At 40.2% G+C, this 13,855-nt stretch overlaps 1 protein-coding gene across 2 annotated transcripts in view; it reads right to left on the bottom strand.

The window, feature by feature from the left end:
- Positions 1–1,668: 1,668 nt before the first annotated feature.
- Positions 1,669–13,855, bottom strand: part of LOC133132592 (alpha-2-macroglobulin-like) — a 34,132-nt gene continuing 21,945 nt past the window's right edge. The window contains exons 21-36 of one of the 2 annotated variants that reach the window (XM_061248106.1): positions 13,705–13,826; positions 13,158–13,209; positions 12,762–12,845; positions 11,761–11,937; positions 11,461–11,542; positions 10,706–10,862; positions 10,350–10,424; positions 7,254–7,416; positions 6,758–6,948; positions 6,397–6,612; positions 6,070–6,191; positions 5,394–5,484; positions 4,693–4,767; positions 3,417–3,522; positions 2,623–2,664; positions 1,669–1,821 (exon numbers count right to left, since the gene is read on the bottom strand). In XM_061248106.1, the coding sequence (XP_061104090.1) occupies positions 1,799–1,821; positions 2,623–2,664; positions 3,417–3,522; positions 4,693–4,767; positions 5,394–5,484; positions 6,070–6,191; positions 6,397–6,612; positions 6,758–6,948; positions 7,254–7,416; positions 10,350–10,424; positions 10,706–10,862; positions 11,461–11,542; positions 11,761–11,937; positions 12,762–12,845; positions 13,158–13,209; positions 13,705–13,826 (1,778 nt within the window). In that variant the 3' untranslated portion in view covers positions 1,669–1,798. The remainder of the gene's footprint in view (positions 1,822–2,622; positions 2,665–3,416; positions 3,523–4,692; positions 4,768–5,393; positions 5,485–6,069; positions 6,192–6,396; positions 6,613–6,757; positions 6,949–7,253; positions 7,417–10,349; positions 10,425–10,705; positions 10,863–11,460; positions 11,543–11,760; positions 11,938–12,761; positions 12,846–13,157; positions 13,210–13,704; positions 13,827–13,855) is intronic. The other variant, XM_061248107.1, reaches the window with a different exon arrangement.

Raw genomic sequence — 13,855 nt, 5'->3', positions numbered from 1 at the left:
CATGGGAGTGAGGGCGGTCTAACAAATAAACATCAGGTGAGAGACATGAAAGGGTAATAGGACAATAACGAGGGGGAAACGAAAACATGGACTGGATTCACAATGACACGCATGTAATACAAACGGCTCCGGACTAGAGAGTAGACAATTGCAGAGAATCAGGAGATGAAGAGATAGAGACAGACAGGTGCGAATACTTCGCTGAAACTAAGCAAGTAATCAGTGATAGAATAGGGAGGCGGAGTTACAGAACAGAATTGAAACTGGAGATGCGTTAGTAAGTTAGTTAAGTGATTTAAATTACAAATACCCAAAAACTAGTGAATGTTAGTTTGTTAGTTTGACAAACATATTAGTGTGTTATTATAATTAGTACTGTACAAATTCTATGTTAGTTGGGATTAGTATATAAGTGCTATGTACAAACATGAAATGGAGAGAAAGTAGGAAGTAAGGAATGCAAGATTGGAAGGAAGATTGAACCCCGGAACTACCGTAAACACCCAAATAGTGGGGCACGCAGACAAGGGAGTGACTGGACTAGTAAACATTCAGACTCAGACATCACAGGGGAAGACGAGTGCAAAGACTAATTAATGTAAACAGAACACCAGACATGAATATGAAAAATAATCAATTACAAGACTAAAGATAATAAACAATGATAAACTAACACACAGAACACAGGAACATAACAATAATGAAGCTCATTCAGTGATGACTGGGAATAGCAATGTTGACAACATTTCAGAGCCAAATATATTTAACAATTGCAAGCTAGTTCAAAACAATACGACGAGTCGGTCACGAAAATGCAAATCGACGAAATTACATGGTCATCACTAATCGTTGCAGCCCTAGCTATATTTCATCTTTTTTCTTTAACCATACCTGATGCATTGTACTAAACAACCAAATGTCAGAGGCCAGGATGAAAAACCTCACTGACATCTATTTGGTGTTGATAAGACAGCCAATCAGCAGTAATGTCAGGAACAGGGCAAACATTTTGTTTATATAGTCGGCACCCAGATTAGGGACAGTTTTTCAACACAATTCAAAAACTGTAGATGGATCTAAATAAACGACAAATATATTAGTCATTAATATAATACAATAGCTGCCTTTTGTGAATTCACAATTTCATGAATTTGCATAGTCTTTTATGAAAAGTGTTTTCGACGGTTACTGCTGTCTGGTTGGTATTACTTTTCATCTTAAAATTATGACACAATAAATCTAGCTTTGGTGGTCAGCATATGTGCATGTCTACAGTTCATAAAAGTGTTCTGAGAATCTAAGGATTGACAAATACAGGATTGTTGAGACAACAAGGTTTTAGTGTCTGTTTTCCTCCTTGTTTTAGCATGTCTTTCATACTGTTTGGCTGCAACTAACCTTTGGAGAATGTAAGGAGCCATTACATGCATTTAAATGAACCCTCAGGTTCAGTCCATCTGGTCCTGTTCATTTAACCTTGTCGTGTTTCAAAGCTGATGCATACAATGCATACAGAACAGTGATGAATACATATAGAAAGGGCTCTTTGACGTGTGTGTGCTGAAATGAACCGGTTTACTGACAGGAGTCAGACCCTTATCCAGCTGCACATTGATTCTAGGAGTGCAAAATAATAAATGTGAGGAAGCCAAGCAAATGGAGACAATACATCATTCCTCAAACTTTAATTCAAAATTCAATATTACATATCACCTAATTAAAACAATGAGTATTAAATACAGAATGTATCTGAAGATTGTCCAGTGTACTGACAAAAAAGATGTGGCTGGTCCCCCTTTCACAGTTGGTTTAAGTCATCACCTGCAATATAAACACAACAATGTGCATATATATGATCATGACAATCGCATGGCTTGGAGTAGGACTTGACAATCACACTTACCTTTACACATTATATGTTTTTATAAATTGTAGATGTAATATTATTAAATTCTGTATTAAATATTAAATATTCAATTACATATAAATTTTAAATATTACAAAATAAAATTATCAAATACATGGCAATTGAGCATCTGCCAACAAATATAATTCCTACATTGTTAAGATAGCATAGTGTTACAATTTTTGTTGCAGCAACACCAGGGTTGTTCAAACAATGAAAATAAGACAGAAAAGATATTCTGCATGTAAACTTTAAATCAGACTTAAATATAAGAAATGAAGAAATAGGACCAGAAAGATCAGAAAGGTAAAAATGTAACGGTAACATTAGCAAGCTAGTATGAATATCCTGACCAACCAAGCTAGCACGCATGGCTTTGAATCAGTTGTCTTGGAGTAAAATGTAATATGGAATCATTCTTCAATAAATCAGTACTTCTGGAGATGTAATATTGATCCTTGTTAAAACAGCTAGTATGTGTATTAAAAGGCACCTTAAAGTGAGTTTTTCCTATCCCGTATATATGATGTAATATGCATGTCTATTTGCCAGTCAGAATAAGGTATTAATGAATGCCGTGGTATAAATATATGCACATTATATAGCAGGTCTAGTACATTTTGGGACTAAAAGCAGCTGCATATGAAGTTGCAGGTTTTTCAACACAAGCAGCAAATTGTTGGTGGAAAGTTGGCCACTGATAATACTGAACTTACCCTGTGCACAGGGGGAGCTGTACTCACTCACAGCTTCATCACCTGACAACCAAGGAATATGTTGCATTAGTAAAGGGTCTTTTCTACCTCACAGATGTCATCCATCATTTACCCAAGTACAGAGCACAAGTACAACAAGGGAAAAAACGGTGTATTTTGTGAAACCAATAGTTTTTCCAAATGATAAACCATGGGGGTCAAATGAAGTGAAAGAATGCCTAAATGCGGGACGTGCATGAAATAGAGCAAATTCGGTCAGGAAACTCTTAATGCAGCCAAGCTTTGGTCAGCCTCAACCAAATGTTCTCATACTGACCAATCACAAACACATCACTACATGTTTTCATAATAAATCCATCACATGCACATATCACAACATATTATGAAGACACATTTTCTCACACCTGTGCGCCTGCTTGATTTTTAAGGTGAATGGTGGCCTTATTCGTTTTGTTAAAAATATCCTCTAAAAGCATCCTCAAAGGGTTTCAAACAGAATTGTCAAATCAGTCAGTTGTAAATAATGGTGCACCTGTGTTTTATCTCCTGTGCTGTTTTCTATGAATACAAATCATTTTTGTGTTTTATTTGCTTAAAAATACAGATGATATGGCTCTACATTGTCTTCTTGTTCAACAGGACGCCCATATAGAAACAATAGCAGTATATGGTGAACTCTCTGATCTATACCAGTGCATCATAGCGGGGGCACTACTGAATTTTCAGTTGAATGGTCCCTTAATCCTGAATGGAGAAATGTGAGAGTAAATTGGAGAGAGGTACTGGTATCTTACTTTTATCATAGTAGTCATAAACCTTCACGACTGCAGGCTTCAGGTTCCTCACTGGTACATCCTCGTTTATGGTCAGTGAGTATATCATGGGTGCCATCTTCTTCAGCTGTTAGGAAGGCAAAAACATAGAATATAAGTACTACTGCACTCTATTTATACCATGCTTTTCTCCCAGCAGTTGCTGTTGGGGGATGTATTCATTCCAATATCCCCAATTCTGTTGAATTTATTACTGGGATATGACAGGCTTTATTAGAATTACTGACATAAGGGACTATTTAAGTTGAGACCTCCTGCTTGTATTAGGGCTGCACAAAATATTGTATATTTATTTTCAGCAATCTTGCATTTTATTTATACGCTACAGAATAAAAAATATATATTTTTGAGAATGTATTTTGATGCTCACTGATATAAAATGGGATCTTTTGTGGAGGTGTTTTCACTGTGTTCCTCAGAAATATTTACTCAGACGAGAGATTCCTTGGAAATCCCTCAACGGAAGTCTTCGCAAGGCGGCACGGAAGGCATCGCAAAATACATGTTTTGTTGTGAAATGTCAAGCAACAGCAAAATGATTATTCCTCCAGTAAACATTGGACATTTTATCAATGTTTCTCCGAGTTCACGTTTTTAGAATTAGAAACTATAATGGATTTTGTTTGCTGGAGTCTTGCCATGAAAAGCACACTGACAATACCTTCTTGTAGTATGTGGATTTCCAAAATGCAGAGAAGGCAACACACACTTTTGCCGCACACATTACAAAATAAAGAATTGTTGCCACTAAAACAATGGCATCTTAGAATAAGTTATACAGAACCGTAAGTTTTAACCCTTTCAAATGGTATATCTTGTTTCGATAGTGAAAATTACACCGTGAAACAGGGAATGAATACAAAAAACCCACACTTAGACTTAAGGGGTTAACACGATGAGCCAACCAGCAGCTTTACCTAGGGGTGTTAACTGAACCTACACAAATGCCAGTATCAGTAGAATAGACCACACTGTTGCAGTCTCAGTAGAATAGACCACACTGTTGCAGTATCAGTAGAATAGAGTACACTGTTGCAGTATCAGTAGAATAGACCACACTGTTGCAGTATCAGTAGAATAGACCACACTGTTGCAGTATCAGTAGAATAGACCACACTGTTGCAGTCTCAGTAGAATAGACCACACTGTTGCAGTATCAGTAGAATAGACCACACTGTTGCAGTCTCAGTAGAATAGACCACACTGCTCTGCACAAACTCTTGGCTTGCACTCTTACCTCATCCAGATAGATGATCACATGACCTTCTTCCTCTTCAACACGCTTCACAGTGGGACTAGCTTTCAGCTGCAGACATTATGTGCATTAAAGCATAATGATTAAAAATCAGATACTTATTTATTACTCTAATGTCACTGTACAAGCTGTTATTTGGTGTATTTTCTTACTTTAGACCTATTTTTTAGACATCTACTGCTGTAGCCTGTCCTGACTTATGATGCGTTGTGTGTTCAGAGATGCTCTTCTGCAATGTTGTAATGTGTAGTTATATGCGTTACTGTCTCCGTCCTGTCAGCTTTGACCAGTCTGGCCATTCTCCTCTGACGTCTCTCATTAACAAGCGTTTTTTTTTTTTTTTTTTTTTTTTTGCACCATTCTTTGCAAACTCTAGAGACTAGTGGGCATGAAAATCCCAGGAGATCAGCAGCTTCTGAGATACTCAAACCACCCTGCCACCAACAATCATTCCACGGTCAAAGTTACTTTCCCCATTCAGATGGTTGATGTAAACATTAACTGAAGCTCCTGACCCGTATCTACATGATTGTATGCATTGCACTACTGCCACACAATTGACTATTTAGATAATCGCATTAACAAGTAGGTGTAATAAAGTAAAAATGTTCCGAACAAAGTGCTCGGTGAGTGTATATTCCCAACATTTGTAAAGAGATATTCTGCTTTGTAGAGTTGCTCACCTGTGTGAGTGAGCTTTTATCCAGGAGGAATCCTGACAGAAGACGGATGCTGATGATCACCATGTTAGTTTCCTCCCGCCCACCATTGTACCTGTTGAACAAATTCAGCTGTTTCTTTTCTCTCTGACTTTTGCAAATAGCCAGTGGCTCTAAAATGTATACATGTATACAGTTTATAATAATGCATTATTATTATACTTTTTATGATTCGTTATTATACCTTCTATTTATATTCCTATTATTGTCATACGTGTAAAGTTTTATTGACCATTTATTTGTAGTAGATTTAGCTCAATCTTCATCAAATAACAGTTTTCTGTGGACAAGAGATCTGTGTAAGCACATAAAAAATGTTCAACTTTATTTTAGCAGCTACTTAGTTGTACTCTAAGAAAATTCTGGTCATAAGCAAATCATGTTATAATGTTATGAAAGTCCTTATATTTACAAAGAAGTGTGTGTATGGTGTGCGATCCAACCAAAGAACCTTAAATAATGTAGAGCAAGCTATAGCATATACAGTGCATGCTACTCGTAATACACCTTGCTGTTTTCCTACAGGAGATTGCATGCATTTTGTCCATACCAGATGCACACCTCAGCCAGGAACTGGCAGGTCTTACAGTATGGTCTAAATTCAGTCTTTACGTACTGCAAGAACAGAAGTAAACCCCACCTGACAAGTATATCAACTCTGAGAGATGTTTTCTTTGTACTGTTGCAGACCCCTGATGCGCTGGCGTTGATGGTGAAGGAGGAGAAGTCTGGAGGAGGGGGGATATTGTACTGCAGTGAGATCTGAAAGAGAGAAAGACATTTCAGGAAGACAGAAATGATTGAACACCCTTTGTGTCACAAGATGACACATCACTGCTGTTTCCTGACTGTTTCAATCACGGGTATGATCTATAGTAGCACTAATCTACACTCCAGTACCATAGGTGGCAATGTGCCCAGCAGTGATAGCAGCAGAGTAACTGCTCCCACAGAATCCAGTGCTGACCTGAGCAAATGCACAAGCCTCGCCCTCGGCCTTAATACTGTAGTCTCCAGGCACCTCCTGCAGCTGCTCCTGCTGGTAGAGCAGTCTATTGTGCTCATCCACACGGAACTGCCTTTTATATCCACCTGTAGAGGTCACCATCACTGTGCTGGCACCTCCCTTACTGTAGGTGGCAGCAGCATACAGCGCCAGAGCCTGCAGGGCCACCACTGTATCCTGATGAGAATAAAAAGAGGGAGGTAAGAAGAAAAGGGGAAAGGATGGAAAGATATATGCAGGCTCACAAAATGAAAAAAACAAAACATTTAAAATGAGAAACTAATAGAAGAGAAATACATGTAAGAGAAAAAAGATGGAGGACCTGTGTGGAGGAGAACCCGCCGTAGGGGTTCTGCTGGTCTGCCAGCCAGCGATCAACAGAGCTGGAGTAGCTCAAGTCAAAGTCAGCAAGGGGAGGTCCAGAGAGGAGTGCTAGGAGCACGTAGGAGGTCATCTCCACTGCTAGAGAGCCTTTTCCAGAAGCCCCAGCACGCTCCCAGTGACGGCCTTGTTCTAAAACAAGAGGCACAGATCATAACACGTCTGTCTATTCATCATTTATTTTATTAAGCCTTCATTTAACAATGTAAAGTCTCTTTGAGATAAATAAATCAAGCCACACATTTCACCCCACAAATTCATAACGGTACAGACTACACAGAAACACATTGGCATGTTATACTCCTTAAGAACTTAAGAAACAAGCTGCAGTTTTTAAGGTGCACGTGTCTCTGACAATGAAACAGTGAAGAGCTGCAACCTGTGGTGTTATAAACTGTGGTGCTAGAAAGTGTTGACAGAGAGAGAGGGGCAGATGCCTGTGATAATGGCCACTTTGCCCAAACGGCCAATGAGACGAGTCCTCATTTCAATGTCCCCGGCCAGGGTGAAGGTGTAGGAGAGCAGGGCAGTGGCATAAGTGCTGTTGATCTGATCTGAGGCCAGTCTCAGACATGACAGGCTCCTGTGCACCATTGGATCCTGACACACAAAAGAGAGGAACTCTCTGTATAAATCAATGGAAAAACATCATGCTTGACTATACTGTAATGCTTATATTTTGCAGCATATAGCCTACACCTACTGAGCACTTTATTAGGAACAGCTGTACACCTACGCATTCATGCGATTATCTAATCAGCCAATTGTGTGGCATCAGTGCAATGCAAAAAATAATGCAGATACGGGTCAGGAGCTTCAATTAATGTTCACATCAAGCATAAGAATTGGGAAAAAATTTCATCTAAGTGATTTTGACCGTGGTATGATTGTTGGTGCAAGACGGGCTCAGTATTTCTGTAACTGCTGATCTTCCGGGATTTTCACACAAATTAGTCTCTAGAGTGCAAAAAACAAATACATTGAGTGAACAGCAGTTTTGCGGATCAAAACACGATGAGAGAGGTCAACAGAGAATGGCCAGACTGGTTCCAGCTGACAGAAAGCAGCATCTCAGAATGCACACGGTGTCGAACCTTGAGAGAGATGGGCAACAACAGCCAAAGACCATGTCAGGTTCCCCTTCTGTCAGCCAAGAACAGAAAGCTGAGGTTGCAGTGGGCACAGCCTCACCAAAACTGCACAGTTGAAGACTGGAAAAACATAGCCTGGTCTGATGAATCTCGAGTCAGATGGTAGGGTAAGATTTTGGCACCAAAAGCATGAATCCATGGTGTCAACAGTCCAAGTTGGTGGTAGTGGTGTCATGGTGTGGGAAATGTCCTCTTGGCACACTTTGGGCTCGTTAATACCATTAAATCATTGCTTGAATGCCACAGCCTATTTAAGTATTGTTGCTGACCGTGTGTATCCCTTCATGGCCACAATGTACCCGTCTTCCAATGGCTACTTCCAGCATGACAATACACAATGTCACACAGCAAAAGTAATCTCAGATTGGTTTCAAGGTCATTACAATGAGTTCAGTGTTCTTCAGTGGCCTTCCCAGTCACCAGATCTGAATCCTTTGGGACGTGGTGGAATGGGAGATTCGCAGCATGCATGTGCAGCTGACAAATCAGCAGAAATTGTGGGATTCAATCACATCAACATGGAACAGAATCTTCAAAGAATGTTTTCAACATTGTGTGGAATCCATGCCACAAAGAATTGAGGTTGTTTTGAGAGCACGGGGAGGCCCTACCCAGTATCAGTATAGTGGTCCTAATAAAGTGCTCAGTGAGAGTATCTTCCCATATTCAATTTTAACTGAATTTCATTCAATTTTTATTTTTATTTTAATTCTGAGCTTGAAATTAACACCCACCCAGCCATGGATAAAGTAGCTTTCTTACTTTTGTTTTGTTACAAATATTTCATCTCGCCTTTAGTAGCCTACCAAAGTAAAATAAAATAAAATTGAGTTTAAAGTGTCCTTTGATTTGGAAAGGAGCAGGAATAAACAAAATACAACTTTTAGGAAACATCCTCGGATCGAAATACCACATCAAACCCCGACGAAGCAAATGATGACTCATAACGAGAGTTTAAATCCCTGCACGTTATCTGGCAGTGTCCCGATAAACGTCTCCAAAAAAAACAAATGACTTGTGTGTCAGTGTCGTCTGGTATAACGTAAACTAGGAAGCTAGCTAACGTTAATGCAGTGGTTATACATAATTGGAATAGGGTTGCCTAGCTAAGGTTAGTGCAGTGGTGATACATTATTCCTTCTAGCGTTAGTGTGGGGGATACATTATTGATAGCTAACGTTCACAACACCGTTGCTTAGCAGCCAACGTCTGCTGTTGAGCGCAAGAACACATTTACCTTAAAACATAGTTCCATTAAAAATACATTAATTTAAAGTATTTCTTGTCTTTCTTTTGTGAAATTTTGAAAGATAAATGTGGTAACCGCTATGGGGTGTAACGGCACGACGCGAACCACCCCCCTAGCTGTGATAATAACAACGATATACCACAGGTCTCGTTCAATAACGCTTAAATATACCACCATTACTTTGAGTCATAAGTTTCTCATCGCTAACGGCTTCATGATTTTGTCTTTTCTATCGGCCAGAATTGGTTATACAAATGGGGCAGTATCAGTGGAAAATGAGAAGAATGTATACAGTGCCGTGAAAAGGTATTTGCCCCTTTCCAGATTTCCTGTATTATTTTGTATTTTCCACACAGAGTGGTTTCATTTTGTCCTGAGACAGAATGTAATATTAGAAAAAGGGAACCTGTGTAAAAACTGAACATTTCTAAAATGACTATTTCATTTCTTTCATTAAAAGTCTTATCAAACACCCAAATCACTCCTGTGAAAAAGTTGCCACCTTAATCTGATTGTACCACCCTTATAACGGCAATCGATATCTGATAGTTTAGCTTTTCACATCGCTTTGGAGGTACTTTAGCCCACTTTTCTTTGCAGAAATGCATTCAGACAAATTCATAGGTCTGATATGCCATGATCAAAGGAAACTCCAGAACCGAACCACAGTGAGAGCCATTATCTTCAAATGGTAAATGGTAAATGGCAGGCATTTATATAGTGCCTTTATCCAAAGCGCTGTACAATTGATGCTTCTCCATTCACCCATTCATACACACACTCACACACCGACGGCGATTGGCTGCCATGCAAGGCCCCGACCAGCTCGTCAGGAGCATTTGGGGGTTAGGTGTCTTGCTCAGGGACACTTCGACACCGCCCGGGCGGGGGATTGAACCAGCAACCCTCCGACTGCCAGACGACTGCTCTTACTGCCTGAGCCATGTCGCCCCAAATTGTTCTCCATATGGAGAACAAGTGGAACAGTGGTGAATGTTTCCAGGAGAGGCTGGCCGCAGAAACATCCAAAGACCTGCAGGCCTCGCTAGCCTCACCTACATCAGTGTTCATGATATAGAACACTAGATTACAGATACAGTACAGATGTCGTCCAGGTTTGATGGTGTACTCACAGTGCTGTTAGTGCCCAGCTCAAGGAGTGCTGCGGTAACATAGGCTGTCAACATCACCTCATCACTGACTCCACCCTGTAAGTGGACACAACATACCATTGCAAAGACTGGGGAGTTCTGGAGACACAGACATAGAAGGTACTGTAAGTATGAAATATGCAGATCCGTGAAGATCGCATGAACATATCCACAGGGGGAGAGAGCTACTGTATAATATGGAAGAGAGCATCCTCTCATTTGTGTGTGTGTGTCTTTTTGCTTGCTGGTATGACTGTGCAAATGTGAGATACTGTCTGTGCAGCTGCTTATATGTGATTGTGTGTGTGTGCATTTCTGTGTATTCTCTTTCAGCTCACCTTCATTCCATTGCTAAAGAGCTTCCCCACAGACTTTATGCAGCCATCTTCTTGTTGCTGCTGGCTGAGCCATAGCTTGGCACTGGTAATGTATTCTGGGTCAATGAAGATGTATCGCGTTGCGCCTCCAAAAGACTTCATCACAAATGCAGTGAGCCTGGACACACAGATACTGCAAATGTCAGCTTCGAAACCCTGTACTACCCTGTACTGGTGGGAGATAAATGTCAAATTTTGTGTGTGGAGTCTTGCCAGGTAGAGCTTCTTAAAGTGACTGTAAAGGTAAATTGTGACTGAATGGATTCAGACTACATTGTATGGGGTTATTATGGTATGTATTGAGCATCAGCAAAATTAGAGAAAGCAACTGCATTGCAATATCGACTTACAGTCCCCTCCAAGAATATTGGAACAGCAAGGTCAATTCTGTTGTTTTTGCTATACACTGAAGACAATTGGGTTTGAGGTCAAAATATGGACATGAGATGACAAGTCCGAATTTCAGCTTTTAATTCCCGGTATTTGAATCTTGATTTGTTAAACAACTTCGAACATATCACCTTTTGAATCAGACCACCCCATTATTAGGTGAGCAAAAGTATTGGATTGGAACAAAATTCATGAGATAACCCCTAGTAATGACACACATTGCGCATGCTCATACTGTAATGGTGTTCACTGTGTCTGTGCGCAGGTGAAGAGCGGTGATGGGACTCCCTCCTCTGTGTGAGACTGAGGTGGACACTCAGACTAACCAGGTGTTCCCTGAAGAGTCACTCTCTCCGAAGGCACTGTAGGAGCCATCATTATGCTTGTAGTTCAGCTCCCGCTGATATCCTGCAGAAAACCAAGTTTACTGAGAAGCAGGTACCCCCCCCCCCCCCATTTGTATATTGCTACAGAGAAGATAAACATATAATCTCTGTGTGGATGTGCTTGGATGCTGTTAAAGCACTCTGAGCACATTTCCAAGTCAGGCAACCTTGTGATCCCTCCACAATATAATAGCCAGCCAATGAGATACCAGCTGTAGAGCCCAACCATGTCCCTCTCACCACTCTCCAGGAAGGTAATGGCCTTGTTCTTGATCTTCGATGTCAGCTGTTTTGTGATCTCCAGGTACCTGAGGATATAGATGTTGGGGGCAAAAAGCAGCATGTTCTGTTCTCCACAGCCATATGGCATAGCCAACAGGCTGTCCAGATTCTTCATGGCACGGCCCATCAGATCGCCTGTCAGAGTAGGCAGACACCTGGTCAATACATACATTCATATACCAAAAAATCCCAACAAGTCATCCCGTATCAACCTCAACACACTCGCTCACACCCATATCCATGCAACCCAACACACTGGTATAATTAGAATTGCTTGCCATAAATGCAACAAACTATATTACATCTAAACTAGTGTTGGAGGGTCCAAGGGTATTTTTTCAAAGATTTTTGTCATTAATCTTATGTTCTGTTGTTCAATTTCCTTAACTTTCTAGTTTAATAGTTTCTCATATAATTGATCTCATGAAGGATATGATAGTATATGTTTTTCCATATATTTTAAAAACAAAATATTTAATAATTACAATTTTTTCCAATGACATTTTTATGTGTTTCGGCCATTAAAACAGAAACCACGTCATTGAACAATGGGATTTTTTTGGGATACCTAGCAGTCCCCTATCAAAAATCTATTTTGTAATGGAAGTTTTAAGGCCAGAGTATTATTTTATACTTTACCATACTTGGAGTATAATTGAAGTTTAGGTAATTGCACTTCAGTTTGAATAATGTCAGTTTCCTCCTACTTGACAACTCGTAATTCTGAGCCAGACACTGAGCCAGACTTTCCGACTCGTAATTCCGAGTCAACGGACCATTCCAATGTATGTTTCCTAGATGGAAGGTCATAAATGGGAGGTATCTGGAATGCAATGTTAAGGGTTCAAGTAGTACCACCACCTGCATTTCTTTTGTTTGCTGGTCAGACAGGTGCCCATCCTGAAGTAGAACTTCATTTCAAGTATAAATTGCTGAGAAGGAAGGGAGAGTTTGCTCACCCAGGATGGAAAGAAAGGCTTTGGCAGAACCCTCCACAAAAACTTCTGGCAGCTCCAGAGAAACAGCCTTCTCCACAGCTCCCTCTAGTGGAGTGAGAGGCAACATACAGGCAGACAGAATGAAGAGCTCCACCCAGCTTTCCCACCATCACTGCACTGTAAAGCAGCTTGCTGAGAAACATTTCCACAGTCATGTAATTGACGTCTTTAAGGGAATGATTCCATTTTATAAATGAAAAAATATATTTGAAAAAAGGATTCAAGGATTATTTTTAAACTTCCTGTTTTTTTTAAAGAGCATCTTCATGCTATAATAACAATGTAAATGTGTTCTTGATTTGTTCCAGTTTTGCATGGATATTTTTGCAGTTGTAGGAGAGAGGGAAAAGGTGAGACCTTGAGGACACAGCAGTGCATTGTGACTGATGGTCTGTTCAGTGCCCTCAGGCTGAAAAAGAGACACAAATCAGGGCATATTCACAGAATCAGTGCACATCACAAACACACCATGTCTAAAACCTCAACCTCTTGGTCAACAGGATCAGTTTTGTCAATCATCTAAAGGAGTAGGATCTACTTTAGGATTTAGGATTCTCCATTAACCACAGCGAAAGAGCGACACTCTTTGAAATCCTGCATTTATGATATAGCTGCTATAGCGCCCCCTAAGAGTAACAGGAATTTAAACTTATTTGCATCTTCTAGTGTCACCTAGAGTATTGCCTGCCAAAATCGACAGGTGTCCACATAATTATGGACTACATCTGTGTACCAAATTTGGTGAGGATCAGACATTGTGTTCTTGAGCTACAGCTGGGATTGTTATTTTAATGATTTGCTCATGTATGTTAAATCCCCTACTATCCAATTTGGTTGCTCATTAATTAAAAAGACTTGGAGACTTAATTATAGATAGATCATAGATGGCTGTGTGGTGTCTCACCTCCACAAGCAGTGTACGGACAACAGTGTCGATTCGTCCCCTCTCTGGCACGGTGACCACCTCATTGCCACATAGCTCCTCAGTGTTCAGGGCCTCTGCACTTACTGTAATGTTCACCCGACCTTAGAGAGGGTATGATAGAGCCTCATGT

This window comes from Conger conger, chromosome 7 (genome assembly GCF_963514075.1).
Source record: "Conger conger chromosome 7, fConCon1.1, whole genome shotgun sequence".
Lineage (NCBI taxonomy): Eukaryota > Metazoa > Chordata > Actinopteri > Anguilliformes > Congridae > Conger > Conger conger.
Note: the sequence above shows the minus strand (reverse complement) of the source record. Positions and strands in the feature narration are given on the sequence as shown.